The 22,169-nt window shown below is 39.7% G+C and overlaps 1 protein-coding gene and 1 non-coding gene across 5 annotated transcripts in view; both read left to right on the top strand.

Annotated features, from left to right (window-relative positions):
* The first annotated feature begins 5,001 nt into the window (after positions 1 to 5,001).
* On the top strand, positions 5,002 to 5,105 carry LOC121479187. Its single transcript, XR_005984689.1, has one exon. It is a non-coding gene; the product is annotated as a U6 spliceosomal RNA (small nuclear RNA).
* Positions 5,106 to 6,944: 1,839 nt separating this feature from the next.
* The window catches only part of LOC121479120 (phospholipid scramblase 1-like), a 29,476-nt gene continuing 14,251 nt past the window's right edge, over positions 6,945 to 22,169 (top strand). The window contains exons 1-5 of one of the 4 annotated variants that reach the window (XM_041734638.1): positions 6,945 to 7,193; positions 11,803 to 11,828; positions 14,899 to 14,979; positions 19,322 to 19,650; positions 21,512 to 21,554. In XM_041734638.1, coding sequence (XP_041590572.1) covers positions 11,816 to 11,828; positions 14,899 to 14,979; positions 19,322 to 19,650; positions 21,512 to 21,554 — 466 coding nt within the window. In that variant the 5' untranslated portion in view covers positions 6,945 to 7,193; positions 11,803 to 11,815. Of the gene's footprint in view, positions 7,194 to 7,898; positions 8,230 to 10,983; positions 11,156 to 11,802; positions 11,829 to 14,898; positions 14,980 to 19,321; positions 19,651 to 21,511; positions 21,555 to 22,169 lie in introns of those variants that run through there. The other 3 variants (XM_041734639.1, XM_041734640.1, XM_041734641.1) reach the window with 3 other exon arrangements.

Raw genomic sequence — 22,169 nt, 5'->3', positions numbered from 1 at the left:
TGCTAACGTGCTATCCTTATTTCTCTTATCCTACAAATCCACACTAATTTAGTTTTTCTAAAGCAGGAACCTAATATCGCCCTTTTCATACTTAAAATTATGTCATCAACCCACCCCCCAATATCACATCCAATCTCTAGCATAGCATATGAGCTTTTACCTGTGGTCTCTTCCTACCCTCTCCAGGATTGATTAGTTTAGATAATTATAACTGCTATAACACATTTCAATGGCTTTTCTTAATACAAGGCAATTTCTGGCTTACTTATCAAGGTGGGAGTTTCTAGTCTGTGGGTAGCTTTTATTCACATGGTGTTTCAGGGCCACAAGATCTTTCTGTTTTGTAGCTCCACCATTTCACAAGGTCTCATCAACTTCTACATCAAGAGGGAGGGAGGGAGGGAAAGAGCATAGTGAAGGCTCACCTACTTCTTAAGAACCTTGGCTTGCAGAACATGAGAGACTCCTAACTCTGGGAAATGAACTAGGGGTGGGGGAAGGGGAGGTGCCGGGGGGTGGGGGTGACTAGGTGACAGGCACTGAGCGGGGCACTTGATGGGATGAGCACTGGGTGTTATTCTAAATGTTGGCAAATTGAACACCAATAAAAAATAAATTTATAATAAATAAATAAATAGTATTAAATCTAGGATAAGATTAAATTACTTTCATACTTTCACCAATAAAAAATAAATTAATAATAAATAAATAAATAATATTAAATCTAGGATAAGATTAAATTACTTTCATATTCTGTGGTTCCATTTTCGTGATAAAGTTCCAATCAAAACCTTTCAAAAAAAAAAAAAAAAGGACCTTGGCTTGGAAATAATACATTTGTTCCCTTTCACATCTATTGGTTGCAATCCACCACATGGCCGCATGTTAGCTGAGTAATTACCAGCAACAATTCTATACTAAGAAAAAGAAAACACAAATTTTGTTGAACAGATCATTGTCTTTGAATCAACATCAAGAGTTCAACTTCCTACCCCACCCCTTCTTACACCGTAGCATACTTAACCACTTATATTCCTGAAAGACACTCACTCATAGGCCTCACTTTGCCTATGTCCCGGCCTTGTGCTCATGGATATCCTCTACTCTTCTTTCAAAATTTAGCTGAAAAATCTTTTTGGATAGAAAACCATTACAGAACTCTTATTTCTGGATAAGTATTCTCTCTATATGTTCTATATATTCCTGTTATAAGAGGTGCTTGGAAAAATCTTGATAGGCTCAGTTACATACATTTTTACTTTAAAAATACCCATTTTTCTTCTCAGGGGGACTGAAAAATAGCAGTATGGAAAATGAAACCTGACTCATTTGGAGTGAATCTTAGTACCAATTCCTGAAAATATTTTTGGTAAGGTAACACAATTTAAGATTTTATAAACAGTTGTGACCATACGTCTGACAACAAATAGTTTGTTAAAGAGGAACTTTTGGTTTGTTTTTATCTTTAGGAAAAACTTGTAGAAAATGATACAAAACTCTTTTGCTTAATAACAAATTCATTTCCTTATTTTTATAAGAAGACACCAGACAGCATCTCCCAGCTTGCTTCACATTTCAGTGTGGTCATTTAACTAAGTTCAAACCAAGGAAATGTTACAAGAAATGAGGTGTGTCAATTCCAGGAGTGGCCCATAAAAACCTCCCATCTACAACCAACTTCTTTCTTTTCTCTGCAGACTCAGTGTCAGAGTCCAGAAAAATCTTGGAAGCCATATACTAAAGATGTCAGTGCTTCCATTAGCCTGGGCCCTGTAGTCATGCTGTAAAACAGAGCTCCCACCCTACCAAAGGGGAACACTTCTATTTGGTTGTTCCATCGTATAAAAAGAAAAAAACTTTCTGTTGTGTCAGTAAAGTTTGGAGGGAGAGGTTGAAAATGCCACCAGCATTATCCCAAATAATATGACCCAATGTTGACAACTAAAGTATTTGTGTTTGGGAATCTAATTGGAAAATTAAAAACCTTTGCTAAGGTTAATATTTCAATACAAAAAGTTTTATCCTAATACAAATAACTTGAAGCACCCAGATGTCAAGACCTTCTTTTGCTGCTTCCACTGTATCAGTTCCACCTGGGAGCTGCGGGAGCTAATGTCTATAGCATTTAGGCAAGAAAAGAGAGATAAGAGCAACAAGGAGAATTTTAGAAAGAATACATTTAAGATCCGTAGTAGTATAATGCTTCTGACTAAAAATAACCTTAAATAGCTTAAATAAAAAGACTGAATCACAAAGAGCTACAACCAAGGTGTAATATTTTAAAATCCTACACACCACCATGCAGAAGAGGACAGCAGTGAAGAGGCTTGCTTATTTTGAGTATAAAATTGGACACAAAGCAAAAATAAGTATCCTTGGAGAGTCCATAACGACAAGCCAGCCTTCAGAGAACAAGTCATCTGGAGCTATAATAAGTCCAGGATCAGTGTTATAGGTCATCAGTGCCATCAAGTCCTTGAACTCTTTCCATGTTTCTATCATCCTCAAGACTTGTCCTCACATAGTCTCAAGACGGCTGTCACAATTCCACATAATCATTGTCATATATAGAGGAGAAGGAGGCATACGCATACCTATATGTACATATGTGTGTGTACACATACACATATTTATGTGTATAGAGTATGCGTATATGTGCACATATATGTATGTGTACGTGTGTTTACATACATATGTACACATGCAAACATACATAAAGTTAAGCAGAAAGCACATTTTTAGAAGTCTTCTAGAAGATTTTCCCTTGGCCAAATCTGTGTAATATGCCCACATGTAAACCAATCACAAGGAAAGGAACTGATTTTCTAGTAATGAAAAATCATCCTTTGCTTTAGGACCCTCTTTCCATAAACATACTGTTCTCCAATACCTTATAAAAATAGGATTACTTTCAGGTCCATTATTAACCCACTGATTCAGAAAAACTGAAGGCAGAGGGGATCCCTGGGTGGCTCAGTGGTTTGGCGCCTGCCTTTGGCCCAGGGCGTGATCCTGGAGTCCCGGGATCGGGTCCCGCGTCCCGCGTCCCGCGTCCGGCTCCCGGCATGGGGCCTGCTTCTCCCTCCTCCTGTGTCTCTGCCTCTCTTTCTCTCTATGTTTATCATAAATAAATAAATAAATCTTTAAAAAAAGAAAAGAAAAGAAAAACTGAAGGCAGACACTCACAAATTGAATTTTAGGAGAATTTCAGGTAGTTCTATTGCATGCTAAAATCTGAGAACTACTACTTGACCATGTAAAAGCAAATAGTAAGTTTTGGATAGCCAACTAATAGTTGATACCCTAGCTAAATATTTTCTAGTTAAAGATGGTACTCTTCTTCAAAGACCATAATAAAATTAAATTGAAAACAGTTAAAACAAAAAGCACAAAAGCTGCAAAAACCGCAAGGATTACAAAAAGATGATAATGTACAGGGGGAATAAGATTACAATAAATTTAAGAAAATGGAAATAAGAGTCACATGTGGTAACTCTTTTATAAGATACAGGAAGTTATAAAATGTGTAAAGAAGGATGTAAGAATAAGGAGACTCAACTTACCTCCATAGAATCCCAGAGAGCCTGAGCACTTAGTGAAGCCAAATAAAGGGGAGGATAAAGTTGAAAATTAGAAATTAAAGTGAGGAATGCTTGAAAGCCTATATTCAGAAGCCATTCATCCATCCTTCTCCCCATTGAGAGAATGTGGAAATGATATGTACCAACCTAAGCAAGGTGTAGGAGACTTCTGCTTAAAACAGAATGGGGGGCAGCAGCCTGGTTGGCCCAGCAGTTTTAGTGCCACCTTCAGCCCAGGGTGTGATCCTGGAGACCTGGGATCGAGTCTCATGTCGGGCTCCCTGCATGGAGCCTGCTTCTCCCTCTGCCTGTGTCTCTGCCTCTCTCTCTCTCTCTCTCTCTCTCTCTCTCTGTGTGTCCCTCATGAATAAATAAATAAAATCTTTAAAAAAAAAAACAGAATGGGAATATCTAGGGATTCAAGAAAAATAATCATATAGGAAGAAAGTTTGAAAAATAACATTGAAAATGTAATCTAGTAGATTTCTACAGTTTTCCTGCCCCATCTATAGGAGAAGCTCAACAGTCAGGAAACTAAACTGTAAACAGATGCTTCTACAAGCCCTGGACTCTGGGCATCTACTCTGGCTACCATAAAAGTGTTAAAACCAAAGACATATTTAAGGCCAATTCAGGTGAATTCCCTACACCAAGAAGGCGGAAAAAACTAAGAGCCCCACTAAAACCTGGGTTCGTAGAATTAGCACCTTAAAACATGACAGAGATGTAAACCCCACCATGTAGGAGGGAAGGGCACAGAGAAAACTTACCCTCTTGACCTTGGTGCTAGATATGAGAAAGATGTATCTATCTGTCATCATAAAGTTCTCAAGTTATAATAACATCATTGATTTCAGACAAAATAGACTTTGAAGGAAAACTGTTACTAGAAATAAAGAGAAACACTTCATTATTGATAAAGGTTCAATTCACCAGGATAATATAACTACTTTTAGTTTTTGCTGATCATATAAGCATAAAATATTAGGAAAAAAGTCAGACAAGAAGAAATAGACAAATCTATCAATATGGTGAGAGATTTTAATATTCCTCTGAATAATTAGTAGAATAAGCAAAGTACCAGCTAAAGTAACAGCATAATTAAGAAATTGATCTAATACAAAAAAATATAATACCATATTCAACAATTGAAGAGTACACCTATTTTTCAAGTGTATTTAAAATATGTAAAAAAAATCTCAAATGGATGAAACCATTTATAGCATGTTCTTGGACCACAATACCATTATAAATAATAACTAGAGAATTCTAGCTTCTTCATAAGACATCAAGAAGGAATCATAATGGATGTCCTGGTGTACAGTAAGCTTTTTAAAATAAAATGTGAAGGCCAGAGATCAGAGGTGAAAACACAGGTGCTCACTTTGGTGGCACATAAATTAAATTGGAATGATAAAAAATATAAATAAATAAATAAATAAATAAATAGGAATGATACTGAGAATATTAGCATGGCCACTGCGCAAGGATGGCACACAAATTAGTGAAGTGTCCCACATTTTTTTTAACAAGATAAAAACACAGTAGAAGATGATTAAAAATGAAAGAGTTGTGAAAGCAACTTTAAATAGGATAAAATCCAGAGACCCACTAAACTAAAAAAAAACTCCCTCATTTAAAAAATGAGGGATTCAATCCACGAAATTAAAGAGCACAACAAATCAGCAACAGAAAACTCTGTACGAAATATTAGACATATCATAGAGCATGGTAAAATATTCAGTAATTCTATGAAAGATTATTCTATATTACTTACAATCTGAATTAACATAAACAATAATAAGGTCATATGTACCAATCAGAATAGCAAACATTTAGAATTGATCCTCAAGAAGTGAAGACATGTAATGGGTGACAGGCACTGAGGGGGACACTTGACGGGATGAGCACTGGGTGTTTTTCTGTATGTTGGTAAATTGAACACCAATAAAAATTAATTTATTTAAAAAAAAAAAGAAGTGAAGACATGTGATAAAACAAGCATTTCCATACTTTATTGACAGAAGAACAGAATGACGGGGTTTCTATAGTGTATACACACATAAGGATATGTGCAAGGTTGATGACTGTAGCATAATTTGTAATTATAGAACAGGAAATAAACTGCACCCAGATGATTAGATCGAGACCATTCTGTATCAGAGGCAAGGGGATTTCTAAGATGCGTCCTAAAGGAGAAAAAAACGTGCCCCAGATAACAGTCTGCATGAAACAATCTTCTTTATGTAAAGAAACACTACGTACATGTGTGTGTATATGTTTGTATATATAATGATATTTATTCAGCGCTTACTCCTTAGCAGGCATCACTCTAAACTTCTTGCATATATTAACTTCTTCAATCCTCATAAAAATATTATGAGACGGATACTACTACTACCCTCACTTTACAGATCAAAGAAGAGGCACAGAGATTGTAATTTGCACAAAGTCACGGAGAATGAGAAGGGATTCAGATCTAAGTGGCAGGTTTCCCCCCTCCTTTTTACTTCTTTTCTCAATTTCATTTTCTATTGCTCTCCCTTCCCACCCCCTCTTCCTTCCCCCCGCCTACTTCCTCCCTTACTCTTCAAGTATCTGTTGCCAGGGTCGTGGGAAGAAAAGGAGAGGGGAGCTGCCCCAGACGCCTTTCGCTTTATTTATCCATATTCAGCTTTATTGTTTGGAAGATCCTGTATTACTTTTGTAAATAAAACACTTTAAGGAAAAAAAGAATCAATGAATCCTTCAGTTTAAGCAATATGAGTTCGTTTGGTTTTTTTTTTTTTTTTTCCAATATGAGTTTATTGAGCCTGTTTGCCAGTGGCGGGGGTGGGGGTAGATGGCAGAAAAATTAAACACTCTAAACACATCTAGTCAGTTTGACACTTAAAAGTTAGCAGCCTTGGGGACCCCTGGGGGGCTCAGCGGTTTAGCATCTGCCTGCAGCCCAGGGCCTGATCCTGGGGTCCCGGGATAGAGTCCCACGTTGGGGTCCCTGCAGGGAGCCTGCTTCCCCCTCTGCCTGTGTCTCTGCCTCTCTCTCTCTCTCTCTCTCTCTCTCTCTCTCTCGAATAAATAAATAAAATCTTTGTTTTAAAAAAAGTCAATGTGTAGTCTATAATAAATAAATAATAGATAGATAGATAGATAAATAAATAAATAAAAGTTAGCGGCCTTTGGTGGAGAATGAGGGATGGGCGGACAGAGGGAAAGACAGACCCTGAGAGAGCCAGACAGACCGCGAGCCAAGACGGAGAGAGCTAAAGAGCAGAGGCCCCATGAAGAAGAGCGAGCTCGACCCGGGCCGTCTGCACCGAAGCGCCCGCCCCGCCCCCCCGGCGGCCCCGCCCCCTCCGTGACTCCCGGGGCCCGGCTGCCCCCGCCTCCCAGCGCCTCGCTGCCCCGGGCCCCGGAACAGACGTCAGGGCCCGCAGGGCGCGGGGGGCGCGGGGGGCCCGCGGCGAGCGCGCGCTCGGGGCACCGGCAGGGGCGGGGACGCCGCCACCGGGAAACAAAACCGTCAGACCTCGGCGGCGCAGAGGTCGCTCCGAGGTTCCGGGGCCTCGCCCTTGGCAGCATCCGGGCAGCATCCGCAGGCGGCGGCCGCAGGTGGGCGGGCGGCGGGCTCCCCGCCAGGTGCACGGAGGGGGGCGGGGGGCTGTACCTGTGCGGGGCGCGCGGGCACAGGCTGGGGGCCGGGGTCTTGGAGCATCCGCAGGCGGCGGCCGCAGGTGGGCGGGCGGCGGGCTCCCCGCCAGGTGCGCGCGGGGGGGGCTGTACCTGTGCGGGGCGCGCGGGCACAGGCTGGGGGCCGGGGTCCTGGAGCATCCGCAGGCGGCGGCCACAGGTGGGCGGGCGGCGGGCTCCCCGCCAGGTGCGCGCGGGGGGGGCTGTACCTGTGCGGGGCGCGCGGGCACAGGCTGGGGGCCGGGGTCCTGGAGCATCCGCAGGCGGCGGCCACAAGTGGGCGGGCGGCGGGCTCCCCGCCAGGTGCGCGCGGGGAGGGGGCGGGGGGGGCTGTACCTGTGCGGGGCGCGCGGGCACAGGCTGGGGGCTGGGGGCCGGGGTCTTGGAGCATCCGCACGCGGCGGCCACAGGTGGGCGGGCGGCGGGCTCCCCGCCAGGTGCGCGCGGCGGGGGGGGCTGTACCTGTGCGGGGCGCGCGGGCACAGGCTGGGGGCCGGGGTCTTGGAGCATCCGCACGCGGCGGCCACAGGTGGGCGGGCGGCGGGCTCCACGCCAGGTGCGCGCGGGGGGGGGGGGCGGGGGGGCTGTACCTGTGCGGGGCGCGCGGGCACAGGCTGGGGGCTGGGGGCCGGGGTCCTGGAGCATCCGCACGCGGCGGCCACAGGTGGGCGGGCGGCGGGCTCCCCGCCAGGTGCGCGGGGGCTGTACCTGTGCGGGGCGCGCGGGCACAGGCTGGGGGCCGGGGTCCTGGCGGCCCGGGGAGCGACCCCCGAGCAGCGACCCGCCTGCGGCGCCCACCCCCCCACCCTGGCCCGCCCCAGGGCTCAGGTGTGCCCGCCCCCCGTGGGTGCTGAACACCTGTCCGCGGCGCTGAGAGTCTGAGCTGCGGCTGCCGGCAGCGGGGGGGGTTGGGGGGTTAGAAGGGCGATTCGCAGGCCCCTCGGAGGTGCCGTTTAACGTGAGTATTCACCCGGGGGGGGCTGGCCCCAAACTGTGCGAGCCACCTGGAGCTCCGCGCGCGTGGGCGGGAGGGAGGGAGGGAGGTGCTTTGCCGCCCACAGGCGGACCCTAGACCCGAGGCTCCCGAGTCCGTCCACCTGCCGGGGTGCACCCCCGCCTCGCTACTTAATTCCTGCGGACTCCGAACCCGTTTCTTCATCTCTGGGCCTTGCTGGCTCCATCTCTGAAATTGCGTCAAGGTCAAAAATGAGTTCCGAGAGTGAAGAGTTGGATACTTAACTAGTGTAAAAGCTGTTGTCGGAGCTGTGTCCCGCGCTGCAGAGAGTTCTCACTAGGGTTAGCTTTTGGTATTTTTTTTTTAAGATTTTATTTATTTATTCATGAGAGAGAGAGAGACAGAAGCAGGCGCCCTGCAAGAAGCCCCATGCGGGTCTCGATCCCGGATCCTGGGGTCACGCCCTGAGCCGAAGGCAGACGCTCCACTGCTGAGCCACTCAGGTGTCCCGCTTTTAGTATTTTTAATAGTCAAGTCCCTGCTTCTCCGAGATTATTATCTGGCTCCCGGGTGGTTTTATTTAGACAGCGATTCCTGGAAGTGGTAAAATAGCTACTAGGCAGCTCCAGGAACAGGCAGGTATTGTTTCTCCTGGTTTAGCAATTTGAGAAACAGGATTAGTACAAGTTTCACTTCCGTAGAGGAAATTGTCAAACGATTTATGATTCCCTTTACCATCCTTGAACTTTCTTAATAGCAGAACTTTCTCTTAATACCATGCTCGCCAGCCGGACAACTGCAGGGCTTTGAACACTGAATAAACGCAAGGAATGAAAATTAAGGAAAAGGGAAATGAGTGGATTTCTGCAGTTGGATAGAAAAGGTGCATGTAAAATAAATAAGTGGCTGAATCTGAGACAAAGCAGCCTTCACATTTGTACGGGAGCTGTTCTTTATGGGAAAGGAGGGAAATAAAACCCTACACATCTTGTTCAGTCAGCAAGCACCAGTTAAGTGCCTTGTCCTGCACAAGACAGTCCATACTCTGGCCTTTGAGAGCATAGAACGCAGGTAGAGAGAAACTACGTTAGAACTGTCCTACACTTCTCTATTCTTTTTTCTGATCTCTCGCCCTCTTTTTTTTTTTTTTTTTCCTGTAATCCACAAACCTTTCATTTCCTTGAATTAGTCAATCTCCCTCTAGCCACAGGACTTGTGCCAGTTGCCTCCGCAATGCTTCACTTCCCCAACCCCCATCCATGGCCTAGTTGATTTTAGACAGCCTTTGGCTCTCAGATTCAAAGCAGGTTAGGGACAAAGAGTTCTGTCATTGTCTTTATTTGCTAAAATAATTCAGAACGTATATCCACATCGTGGGCCTCAGAAAAATGTTAACTGATTTGTTGTTAAACAATTAAGAAGTAAACATGGATCGATGATTCAAATATAGGTTATGCCTGGTTTATAGGCATACTAGTCTTAGGAGCTATCAAAACTAGGGATGCTTCCTTTGGGTTCCAGATTGTACATTAATATTTTTTTGAAAGCAATAAGAGAAACTTCAGGACCCCCAAGAGATGGGTCAAGGATTTCACTGTAATATGAGTTCTGGAGCCATGATTGATGTCACCTGCATTATTTCTCTTCCCTGATGGAAGAGGTTTATAATTTTCAAAGAGCCCAGAGCAGCAATGGGTCTTATGGTATCTGATGGAATAATTTTACCAGAAATATACTTACATGAATATAGTATATGATGCACTAATCTCTCATTTAACTGAATTAGGAAGAAGGGTATAGGGCAGCCCAGGTGGCTCAGCAGTTTAGTGCCTTCAGCCCAGGGTGTGATCCTGGACACTCAGGATTGAGTCCCATGTCGGGCTCCCTGCATGGAGCCTGCTTCTCCCTCTGCCTGTGTCTCTGCCTCTCTCTCTCTCTCTCTCTCTCTCTCTCTCGTGAATAAATAAATAAAATCTTTTTTAAATAAAGGAAGAAGGGTATAGTATTCAGATTATAGTTTGAATTTATATATTTGTCCTGAAGTAATTAAGATTCCAGTGGTACAATATATATGACTTCCTTAGATTTTTTTTTTCTTTTAGTATAGTATAAATATGATGTTCTTTTCCTTGGAAGTTTTTCTAGGACTTGTTTCTTATTAAAAGTCGTGGGGGCATTATTAAAAATTTATCATGCTAATTAATTAATTCACCCAGGACTCTGCCTTACTCATTCCCAAAACTGAGTGACATTACCTCTTGTTAATAGACCCTTAAGTTTGACAAAATCAAAAGATCTCTGAAACAGCAAACAAGACTAGACAGGGTGACATGGTGAGTATCATCTTTATTCTACAGGCACAAATACAGGCACGACTGTCCCTTAACATTTTGTACCAGAATTTAGGCTTAATTTTTTGCTTAATTGCAAAAATTCTAAAACCTACAGCACAGTGAGGACCCAGATTTTGTTCAGCAGCAGTTTTGCTGGGAATCATTCTCACAAATCTATACTTTAAGATTCAAAATAATATAACCACATAGGAAAGAAAAGAGCACAGCAGGACAAACAAGCTCTGTGTTAGAGTCTGTTGAGTTTCCTTTCCTTGGATCTCTAGACAAGAAGTTTTGCCCGGGTTAAATGTAATTAGTAGGCATAAAGGGGGTTGGGATTTTTTTTTAAGATTTTATTTATTTATTCATGACAGACAGAGAGAGAGAGAGAGAGAGGCAGAGACACAGGCAGAGGGAGAAGCAGGCTGCATGCAGGGAGCCCGACGTGGGACTCGATCCCGGGTCTCCAGGATCAGATCTTCCATCTCAGTCTTCCTGGGCTGAAGGCAGCGCCAAACCGCTGGGCCACCGGGGCTGCCCAGGGGTTGGGATTTAAAGTGGAGAAATCAGGGAAAAAGGGATCAAGGAACTGGAAGGTAGAAATGCTGAGAGCATTTTTTTTTTAATTGTTATTTTCTGTAGAAATAACCAAACACAAAGTTTTGGTTGGATTGTCATGGCGCTACAACTATGCAACACCTGAGAGTGGGTTCTCTGGCTAAAAGTATATCTTGAAACATAGAACAAAGGGTCAGGCCTTTTAAGATTTACTGCTCAAATTGGGAAGGATATACCCACAGAACCTGGAATCCAGAGCCATTTGCAGTAGTGTGATCTGATAGCTAACTTCACGTCTAGAGTCCAGCCCTAAGGCTGGGTGCTGGATCACACACTTCTTTTGTGGAGATTGGAAGGCTCCAGTTCTTAACTGAGTTGCAATGTGTCGTCTTAAGATCACAGTGTTTTCCTTTTGGCTTTCTGCCTCATAGGACCCTCTCCTCCCAAAGGTTTGTAGGAAATGTCCATGATCCTGGGGGGAACCCACAACTTTGTAAGTTGTAGTCAAAACCACATCAGCGGGGAATGGGATCAAGGTCAAAGGGTTTAAATGACTGTTTCTGGTAGATTAGATGAATAGAAGAATATCCTATGTGTGTGTATAGTTTCAGAATATCTTGTTTCAACAGTCATATTTAACCTATAAGTTTTAGACAATGTAGTAATATCAGGTCTTCTTTTTCAGAACTCTTTAAACCATGGAAAAACAAAGTAAGTGATTTAAGTGTTTACTTTCATTTTATAATGTTAAATTGTTGTTAATATGTTCTTTGTCATAATGTTTTATTCAGTTTCAAAGGATATAATTTGCTTTGTTTTGTTTATGCTCCAGAACCCAAATTCTAGTTCATTGCTTTGACTGTAGAGACAAAGTACACATATATCCACTACTACTAATTTTTTTCTGTAAAAATAAAAAGTCTTAGGTAAGCCTAAGGAATTTTAGTCTTGCTGGGAAATATGTTATATAATTCGTATTATATTCTACCTATATCAGGTTTTCCCTCTTTATGTGCATTTTCTACACATAAACATTATTCAACTCATTAAATTAACAGATAATAAATTTAATATGTCAGTCCATTGTAATAAAATCTTCAGATATAGCCTGCTATATATTTGATAACATACACATGTGAACAGGTTTAAATAAATACTAATCATTATACTCTGGCTTTTTTCTGCCAAGAGAATACTAAGGGCTCCTTGGTGGCACAGTTAGTTAAGCAGCAAACTCTGGATTTTGGCTCAGGTCATGATCTCAGAGTCATCGGATAAGTGGGCTCTGTGCTCAGCATGGAGTCTGCTTGTCCTCCTCCCTCTGCTGTCCCCACCCCCCCTCTTTCACTCTATCTCTAAAATAAATAAATAAATAAATAAATAAATAAATAAATAAATAAATAAATAAAATATTTAAAAAAATTCTAAAGCAGATGGGCATTGACCAAGCATATAATAAAAGACTTTGTCTTTTTTTAAAATATAAAGTTCTGAAGAGTAAAACAATACATATAGGGAATGATATGAAGAAAAAAATGCTGTTTTGTGAGAAGATTTATATTCTTTTTATTTTTGTTTAGATACAAAAGAGACATTTGTCTTTCACCACAGTGTCAGCCTTGCTACATATATTAGATACTCTGTACAACTAGAAACCTCAGCTTTCCTTCATGAAGTTTCATGATCTTCTCTTAATGTTTGCTATATTAATTTACTTACAAAACTCAGGCTTTTTAAATGCAAATTGATACAATATTGCACTGTTATATTTGCCGCAAGCATTAGGATGCTTCAGATCACTTTAGAAAGGTTCTTTTGGCCAAGGTCACAGTCACCTTTTAACACTTCATCTTCATATATATAATTGTGTGTGTAAATGTATGTAAATAGGAATAAATATATAGAGAAGTAAAAATAAAGTTTGTTTATGATAATATGACAGTCCTATGATATCTATGAATTATTTTAAGTTCTACTTCATAAATGCAGAAATCCATTCATCATTCATATGCTCTTTGGTCTATTTGACCACTCCCCCGTTTGCTTGTTTTCCTTTTATATGAATTCCTGCTGAAATTCCTAAAACTAGGATCATACTCTGGAACCCAAACCCCAGAGATTAGGAGCTTCTAATTTCTTGAATCTATCAGCTCCTAGATAGGTATATGCAGTGACTATTGCTCAAACAATAGTACCCAGCAAGAGGTGCCAAAATGTGACATTTCATTCAAGAGCAGGTCTGTTAGTCAGACTTGCAGTGTGTTTTCTTGAGATCTGGTCAGTGTGATTCAACTCAGGTTGGGAGTGGGGCTGTGGGCAGGGCCTCGAGAGCTAGAGAACTAGGAGATAGGCCCCCCTACTCAAAGCCAACAAACAAAGGAATGGTTGGAATGGAGTGACTTGTATTTCAGAGATCTGTAATAAATCAGGGTATGTTACACTATCTGTTCAGGGAAAAGCCCTGGAGGAAGTAGAGGATTCTTTGTTAATTACCTGAATTTGCAGTCTCCATAGACTCCATTCTGTTGAAGTTATTAGGAAGCCAATTGAATGGAGGAGGAGGGTGGCTCACAATCCAGCTTTCCTACTGAAACCACATGAGTTGAGTGGTCTTTGAAGGCCTATGGTTAAAAAAAAAAAAAAAGTATATAGAAAATATATCAGATTTTGACTTTTTCTTCTGTATTAATGTCATGCCCTCATCATTCAATAGGAAACTATTTTGAATTTATAGTTAGCAAGCCATAGTGGAACAGAAGAGAAGGTGGTATAAGTGTAGTGTCCACTAGACCATAAATTGCATGAAGACAGAGCCAGTATAGCCTCAGAGCTCAACTCAGAGGCAATATAGGAGGTGCTCAACAAATATTTATTGTCTGACTAGGGTAGCTACTATATGAGTGACTAGAAAGCACAAATATGAAGAACTAGAAGGTCATTGAATATTAAAAATATTCAACAAAGTTTAATATGCTAGTTTATTGTAATTCAGTCAGTTATGATTTTTGTAGGTCAAAATTAGTCGAATATTAGGAATTTCCTATGGTTCAACCTTATTGGGGTAGTTGCAGAGTAAGCATAAAAAGGACATTTAAATACTGAAATGTGTGCATTATATTACATATTTTTTAACTATATTACATATTTTAAAAATAATTCTTCTAGCAATAATTATAGATATCTTTGAAATTATCCGTAACCTTTCCATTATGATCTCTACATCTTTCTTCACAGTCTGTATGTGGTTTTAAAACACTGTTTTCCGGGGGATCCCTGGGTGGCTCAGTGGTTTGGCGCCTGCCTTTGGCCCAGGGCACGATCCTGGAGTCCCGGCATGGAGCCTGCTTCTCCTCCTCCTGTGTCTCTGCCTCTTTCTCTCTCTCTCTCTCTCTCTCTCTGTGTCTATCATAAATATAAATAAATAAATATATCTTTTAAATAAATAAATAAAACACTGTTTTCCTAATACCAACAGAATCAAAATATAGAAGTAAACATTAATCAGGCATATTAGAAAACTAGAAATTCAGTCCCAGTAACTCAGCTCATTTTATCTGAAAAAGAATTTCTTTGAAACAGGATTCTACTAAAAATTAAGTCTGAAAGCAAGCATAGCTTGTGTTGAGTGAAGAATTCACTTTATCAATTTTAGTCAGCACAAGATCGTGTAAATGAAAATTATCTAAAGACAATGTATTTTTCTTTCTAAGGATAATGTAATTTTCTTTCTGATATATATTTTATTAAAGTAGATAGATGTTTACCCGCCCCTGTATTGCAGATGGGCAAATGGATGCTCCTCATCCAGGAACAAATCTACCATCTGGACATCCCCCTGAATATCCTTCAGCAGCATTCCAAGGTAAAATATTTATTTAAAGAATAAAATCCCCCAAATTTTAAATTATTGTTATTCCCCTAAAGTGTACGTATGTGTGTGTCTGCCTGTCTCTGTGTGTGTTTTGGTAGTGTCTCTTACTAAAAGTGCAATAATGAAATTGGAAGCCTATTGTTGATTTTTTTGGCTTGACTATGTATTACCATAAATATCATAAAAGTAATTTTTACTTATACAGGATAGTAAAGATGTAGAGTCAATAAAAATTTAGCAAATAAAGTTTGCACATAAAAAAAAATAAATAAAGTTTGCACATAAACCCCAAAATAGACATTTTAAATAAAAGATTTAATTGATTCTCCACCTGTTCTGAAACACATTTAGGACATTTATCCCCAGTATTTTTGAGTCAGATATTAGCCAAGGGTAATTGTGTATAGTGAGAGTCACAGAAAAGAGATGACTACTTAAAACTGGAAACCCTAAGTAATAAAAATGTAGCTTCCTGGGTATCATTTTCATTTTCATTCCATAACATATATGAGAGCTTTGCATTTATATACATCCTAACTCATGCCTTCATCTAAGAAAAGCAGTTGAGTCATATCACTCCATACAAGGCAGTACCTTTTTTCCCTTTGAACCAATGAATAGGAGACTTCAGAGATTTTTATTTAGTCAAATGCAGTTATCAAAATAACTGGAACTTTTCTAAATGGCAGTTCATGGTGCACCCAGATTTGCAGGTAGTCCGACTACTCCCACCTTGAGAGACCATTCTGAAGATTTAGTTAGGACCAAAAGGAATCCGGTTTGGGCAGCAGGGCATATCCATTTTGTTTTCTGCTCTGAGCAAATAAATCTGCTTGAGAATTGAATTGTCTAGACAGAAATTTCCCAGTAGGGCCTGGATCTCATTCAGATGTTTGCAGTTAGTTATAAGGATGTGAACTAGAAAATCTCTAAGGTTATAGTTCTCAAGGGGGCCTGCACTGAAATATTATGTGGATGTTCTTAAAAACACTGTACCAGGGCATCATCCCAGAAAAATTTAAAAAGCTCAGGTAGTAGGACCCAGGGATTAGTAATATTTTTAATTCCCCAGGTAATTCTAATGTGCAACCACCAGAGCTAAGAACTACTGCTCTGAATTCTTATATGATGATTGTTTGAAAAATCATTAGCAAGCTGCAATATTCATCCAAGGCACTTGGAGAATGATTTAATCCACCTCACAGCTAATTAAAAGTAGGTGATACATAATTAAATTCAGTTATAATCAGACTTGGAAGCTTATGAGAAAAATAGCTTAATTTTATTTCTCAAGTCCAAGGCCACATATATAGTACAGGTCTTAATATGATAATGATGTAGTGATAGTTTAAAAATGAGACTTTACTGTGCATCATGTGTGATAACTCATTTAATTCTCAAGCTTATGAGGCAAATACTATCAATTATCCCCATTATTCAGGTGGGAAAAAGCATAGAGAGGCTGTATCAGGCTTTGGGTTATGGCTTCTGTACTTGATAGTTGTCCGATGGTTCAAATAAGTTGCTGTACCTCCAAGCCTCTGTTCTTATCTATAAAATGGGGATAATATTTTCCAATTCAGTTTTGTTTGGAGATTAAATGAAAACATATGTAAAATGCCTAGTACAATGATTTACAAATAATAAGTGACAAATATTTGTTGACTATTCTACTAATAATACATTAAATCAATTGGACTTTATACAAATAAAAATATTTGTATTTTTACAAATTTCAGGTAGTTCTGTATGCTTAATCCATTAACTTGGGAAATAATCAACTATCCACTCTCTAGGAGTCTTGAGAAGATTGAAATAATGCTAATAACGTAACCTATTAACTCATATATCCCCATTGATTTGCTTGTGGTCTGATCTTTGCATTGTACCCAGTGATCTTTAAAAACGCTTACCTGTTCATATTACAGATAGCATTCAATGTGTACATCATTGGCTTTTCCTTGCTTTTAGGATAAAGACCAAAATGCTTATTTTGGTTCACTAGACCTGAAGGCTCCCGTGCATTCTCTTTAACTGTCTCTTAAGCCTGAGTCTCTGCTATTCAAGTCCATGTGCCTTTCTAAAGATTAGTAGACACCCTGTTACTAACCCAGGGCTTCTCTCTGAAACATTTTCCTTGTGCCCCCTGGTCTACTCAACTCCTCCGCATCCTTTACATCTCAGCTGAAAGGAGGTCCTCAGGGAAGCTGTCCTAACTCTTCCTTTTCTCTCTCCCCATCCCAACACGTTCCTTTGGCATTTATAGTCATAAAAATCTGGGCCCTTCTTTCAAAGAGCTTGTCTTCAACCATAGTTAATAAATTGGTCATACTGGTGTTGTGGCTCCCTGGAGTAAAAGGATAAAGTATAAAGTTATCTTCCCCACAAGGCAATGAGGGCAGGGATTCCATCTGCATTTCTCATTTTAAATCCCAGTGCTCAGCACTCCTATAAACTTTGTAAGATATAAATCAGATTATGGAGCTCACTTGTCTGCTTAAAATCCTCAAAGGCCTGTCCAGCACACTTGGAATAAAATCTAAACTCCTTATGAAGTTCCTCGATGAGCTGCTGTTTCTTCACTGACCACAGTTTCTACTCTTCCTCTCTCCCTTATGAGGTTTTTCTTTTTCTCAAACATGCCAAATTCATTCCTAAGTAGAAGAATTTTGCATTTGGTTTTCCTTCCTCCTGAACATTTCTTGCCAGATCTTTACACAGAGCTTTTCTGTTCTCATATTTTAGATCTCAACAGAAATTTTTTTTCTATCTAATGTAACGAATTGATACCTTTCCCTCTCCACCATGCATTTTCTCTGTGAGTTCAATCTGAAATCTTTTAAATCAAAGAATTTATTTTCCCTTTCCCAAAAGTTGCCTGTAAGCTTCCTGAGGGCAGGTTGCCTTATTGATAGCTGTGTCCTCTGATTCTAGAACAGAGCCAGTCACATTGTAGAATGTTGGTAAATATTTATTGTAAGAAGGAATGAATTATAAAAACTATATTTAAACGATGTTAGTATGAGATTTAGTCTCTTCCAAATATTTTAATGGCTAAAAGATTAAAAAAGATTTTTAAATCTTAAAGAGATTAAAAAGATTTAGAAGAGACCATTAAAAAGATTTAGAAGAGACTAAATCTCATACTAACATATTTTAAATATAGTTTTTATAAAAAAAGTATTTTGCCTCAGTGATTTTTTAAGTACTTATAAATTACATAATCTAAGTATTAAATTTTATATAGCCTTTCCTGTTAAAATATTATGGAACACATTCCTTTGAAATTATATTCCGTTCCTGTGGGATTGCTACTCTGTGGACTACTCATGGAAGCTTATGAAGTTTCTTTGCAATCACAAATTCACATGGAATACAGAATATACGCTTATTAAATTTCTTCCTCTCCTGTGCTTCTTAAATACTTAAGAGAAGATTGCCTATTGTAACTTTTTATCTTCCTTAGTTCTCAAATTATATTTTTCAGAGTGCTGTAAATTATAAAATTTAAATTTGTAATCATCATACTGGATGATTTTTTCATGTAGGAGGTTTTAGGATAGGAATGTACCATGCCTGAAAATTTCAGGCTGATTGTTCACCCAGATAAGCATCTGGACAATATTGGAAGTAACGACATGCTTTTACCTTTATGCCAAGGTTTCTCAACGGCAGCACTATAATATTTGGGGATGAATAACTCTTTCTATTTTTCAGGGTACTATTCTAGCATTTCAGGAAGTATTTAGCAGCATCACTGGCCTCTGTTTACCAGATGCCAGTATCACCCTCCATTCCAGCTGAAACAACCAAAAATATACCCAAACTTTGCCACATATTCTTTGAGGGGGCAAAACCACCCCTAGTTCTATACATAAAGGAGATACTGTTTCCTACAGTTCCAGAATTATCATATTTTTATACAATACTTTGGTTTCAGAAATGCTGATTCCAAGCCTTTTTGGGCCTTTTACTCTGTGCCATCTCTCTTTTCTATTAGGGCATTCCAGAATCTTTATGTAGGTGACTCTCGATCATTGTTGATTTCCTGTCACTTTCCTAGTTTTCAAGACTATTTTCAACTGAGTTTTGAGTGGTGGATAAGGCTTGGGCCAATCCTACTCCCAGCCCCGAGCCGTATAGGAGTGGATATGAAACCACAAATATTTCATTGAAAAATCGCTGAAAGATAAAAACACAACCTTTAAGCTTCATAAAAACAGGATTTCTGAGTTGAAATTTTAGTTTGTAGAGTTTTAGGAGTAATCCCAAAAGAATTCATGTTTCAAATTTTCTGTGCAGTTACAAATTATTTTACTTGTTTATATTTCAGGGCCTCCAGGACATATGGGCTACCCTGGCCCTCAGGTTGGCTATCCTGGCCCTCAGGTTGGCTATCCTGGCCCTCAGGTTGGCTATCCCGGCCCCCAGCCTGGCTATCCTGGCCCTCAGGCTGGCTATCCCGGCCCCCAGCCTGGCTATCCTGGCCCTCAGGCTGGCTACTCAATTCCACCAGCTGATTATTTAGGTGCTGGCCCAGTAGGCTTTCCTGTCCAACACCAGCCAGTGTATAATCAGCCAGGTGGACCTGCAGGGGTACCATGGATGCCAGCACCACCACCTCCATTAGACTGTCCACCTGGATTGGAATATTTAAGTCAGGTAATTCTAAATAAGTGAAACACTCATAAAAAATAAAATTGTGCATATCGTTTGCTTAATGAAATTAACAAATGACTAATTCAGAATAGTCTGAAATGGTAAAACATTTTACACTAACAAATTACTACATCTTCTAGGTCAAGTTTACTTTCAAAGCAAAATATAAATGTCTCATGAAATTGTGTTTTCTATGATTTTGGATATACTCTGTGGCAATGGTCAATAGCAAACTTTAAGCACTATTTTCCAGTTTGTTCCTAAGTATAACACACGCATTAACTTATCTAATCCTTTAGAAGCTCTATGATACATAAGTGCTATAATTATCATCATTTTACAGAAGAGGAAACTGAGGTCCAGAGAGATTATATAATTGACTCAGGGTCAGAACACTAAGGAATGGCTTCTTAATTCTGGAAACTTGGTTCTAGATCTCGTTCTTTAATCTCAACACCGAATAACTTCCTGAGAGGTAAATAGAAACATTAAACTAAATTTAGTGCTGAGTGTCAAGGTGTCTGGGTGGCTCAGTTGGTTAAGTGTCTGCCTTCTGCTCAGGTCATTATCCCAGGTTCCTGGGATTGAACCCAGAGTCAAACTCCCTGCTCAGCAGAGTCTGCTTCTCCTTTCTCTGCCCCTCCCTGCAGCTTGTGCACTCTCTCTCTCATAAATAAACAAAAAAAATCTTTTTAAAAAATTTAGTGTTGATATCAATAAGTGGTACCAAAAACTGAGAGTTAATATTTTCTGTATAACATGATTCACTTTTTGTTATAATTAATAAAACTATATTTTATGATGCTTTGTCCTTTGGAAGAACCAATTTTATTAACACCACCAGTGAGGGAAAAAAATCCTTTTTTTATCCTTGTCCATATCCTAGCAATGTGAAGGTTAGTATTTGCTTAGTGTTGGAAATCTGGTATGAAAACTGGGAATATAAAAAAAAAAATTAAAAATTAAAAAAATAAAAATAAAAATAAAAAAAATAAAAAAATAATAAAACAAAAAAGAAAACTGGGAATACGAAATTATTTGTGTCTAATCTATAAACAACTATTCCTGCAATAACTAACCAGTTTTAAGTAAATTAATTGGCTCTCTTTTACTCTCTGTACTAATTTAATTTCCCCCAATGCACTTGGGTGTTGTAAGAGCTATTAGTAGTTCATACAATCCAAGAAATACCTTAAACAGATTCTTTTTAAAAATCAAGGCCTTACAAAATATATAGGGGAAGTTATTACCTGCTCCAAAAGATGATATCAAGCACACTTCAAATTTGTTTTTTAAATTTGGAAAGAAGCTCTTTAAATGGATAAGGAGTCTTAATATTTCTTAAGTCTTTTCAAGAAGGAACTTTTTTTTTTTTTAATTTTTAGAGGGATTCCAGTGTAAGTCAATTTTATTTGACTTGAATTTGCCCACATTAATAGTGAACACATTCAATAGGTTGTTTTTCTTTTTCTTTTTTAAAGATTTTATTTGAGAAACAGAGAGCATGCATGCATGTGCATGCACGCAAAAACGGCAGGGAGGGGTGGAGGGAAAGGGAGAAGCAGACTCCCCACTGAGTCGGGAGCCCAACTCCCGGCTGATCCCAGGACCCTGAGATCATGACCTGAGCCAAAACCAGCCACTTAACCAATTGAGCCACCCAGGTACCCCAGTAGATTGTTTTTAATTAAAGATCTATTAACTTTAATTTTATACCTTTAGGTATAAAAGTTTAGAAGTAAGACATGATATTAAATATTGATAAATATTGACTATTATATATGTTCCTTAAAATAGAAAACACAAATATTAATTTTGTTGGTGTAAAAAGAATGAAAATATTGTCTTTTTTTTACTATAATAGATAGATCAGATACTGATTCATCAGCAAATTGAGCTTCTGGAAGGTATGTATTCATTTTATTGACCATATTTCTAGAAAGAGAAGATGTTTTTACAGATAAAAGCATATCAGCAACCACAAATATAACACTTTCACTGATGTGGAACAGTTAAATCTGATTATTTACAAATGTCTTTCTTCATGATAATGAAATGATGGCAATTATCAGTGGCACATTTCTGGAAATTAGAAGTCAACTTGTAAAACACCATTATTCTGAGCATCCATCCTCATGCCAACTTAGAAGGAAGCCCATCAAAAGTTACTTTTGCTCCCACTTCTCTCTAGAAATCATTTCAGCTGTTTTCTCCAGCCTGACATGATCTTGATGCTGACACAGAACCATATGCACTAGTTCAGTTACCTTGGTACATTTCTAAAGCCAGGAAAGTCCTTCAGTTTTGATGGGTATGTTTTGGAAAATGTATTCTTGCCAATAATTTTTATCAGGAGTTCATATGAACCTTGTAAGACCTTTGTTCTGTGGGCTGTGGATTATCACCTTGGGTGCAGGGCTAATGCATTGTTGGAGGATGCTGATCAGTAGCCTTGGAGGCCTGGCTTCTTAAAAGAGCACTCCTGCTCATGTGACTGGCAAATAAATATTTCCTTGGGTACA

The sequence above is a fragment of the Vulpes lagopus genome, chromosome 19 (assembly GCF_018345385.1).
Source record: "Vulpes lagopus strain Blue_001 chromosome 19, ASM1834538v1, whole genome shotgun sequence".
NCBI classification, from domain to species: Eukaryota; Metazoa; Chordata; class Mammalia; order Carnivora; family Canidae; genus Vulpes; species Vulpes lagopus.
Note: the sequence above shows the minus strand (reverse complement) of the source record. Positions and strands in the feature narration are given on the sequence as shown.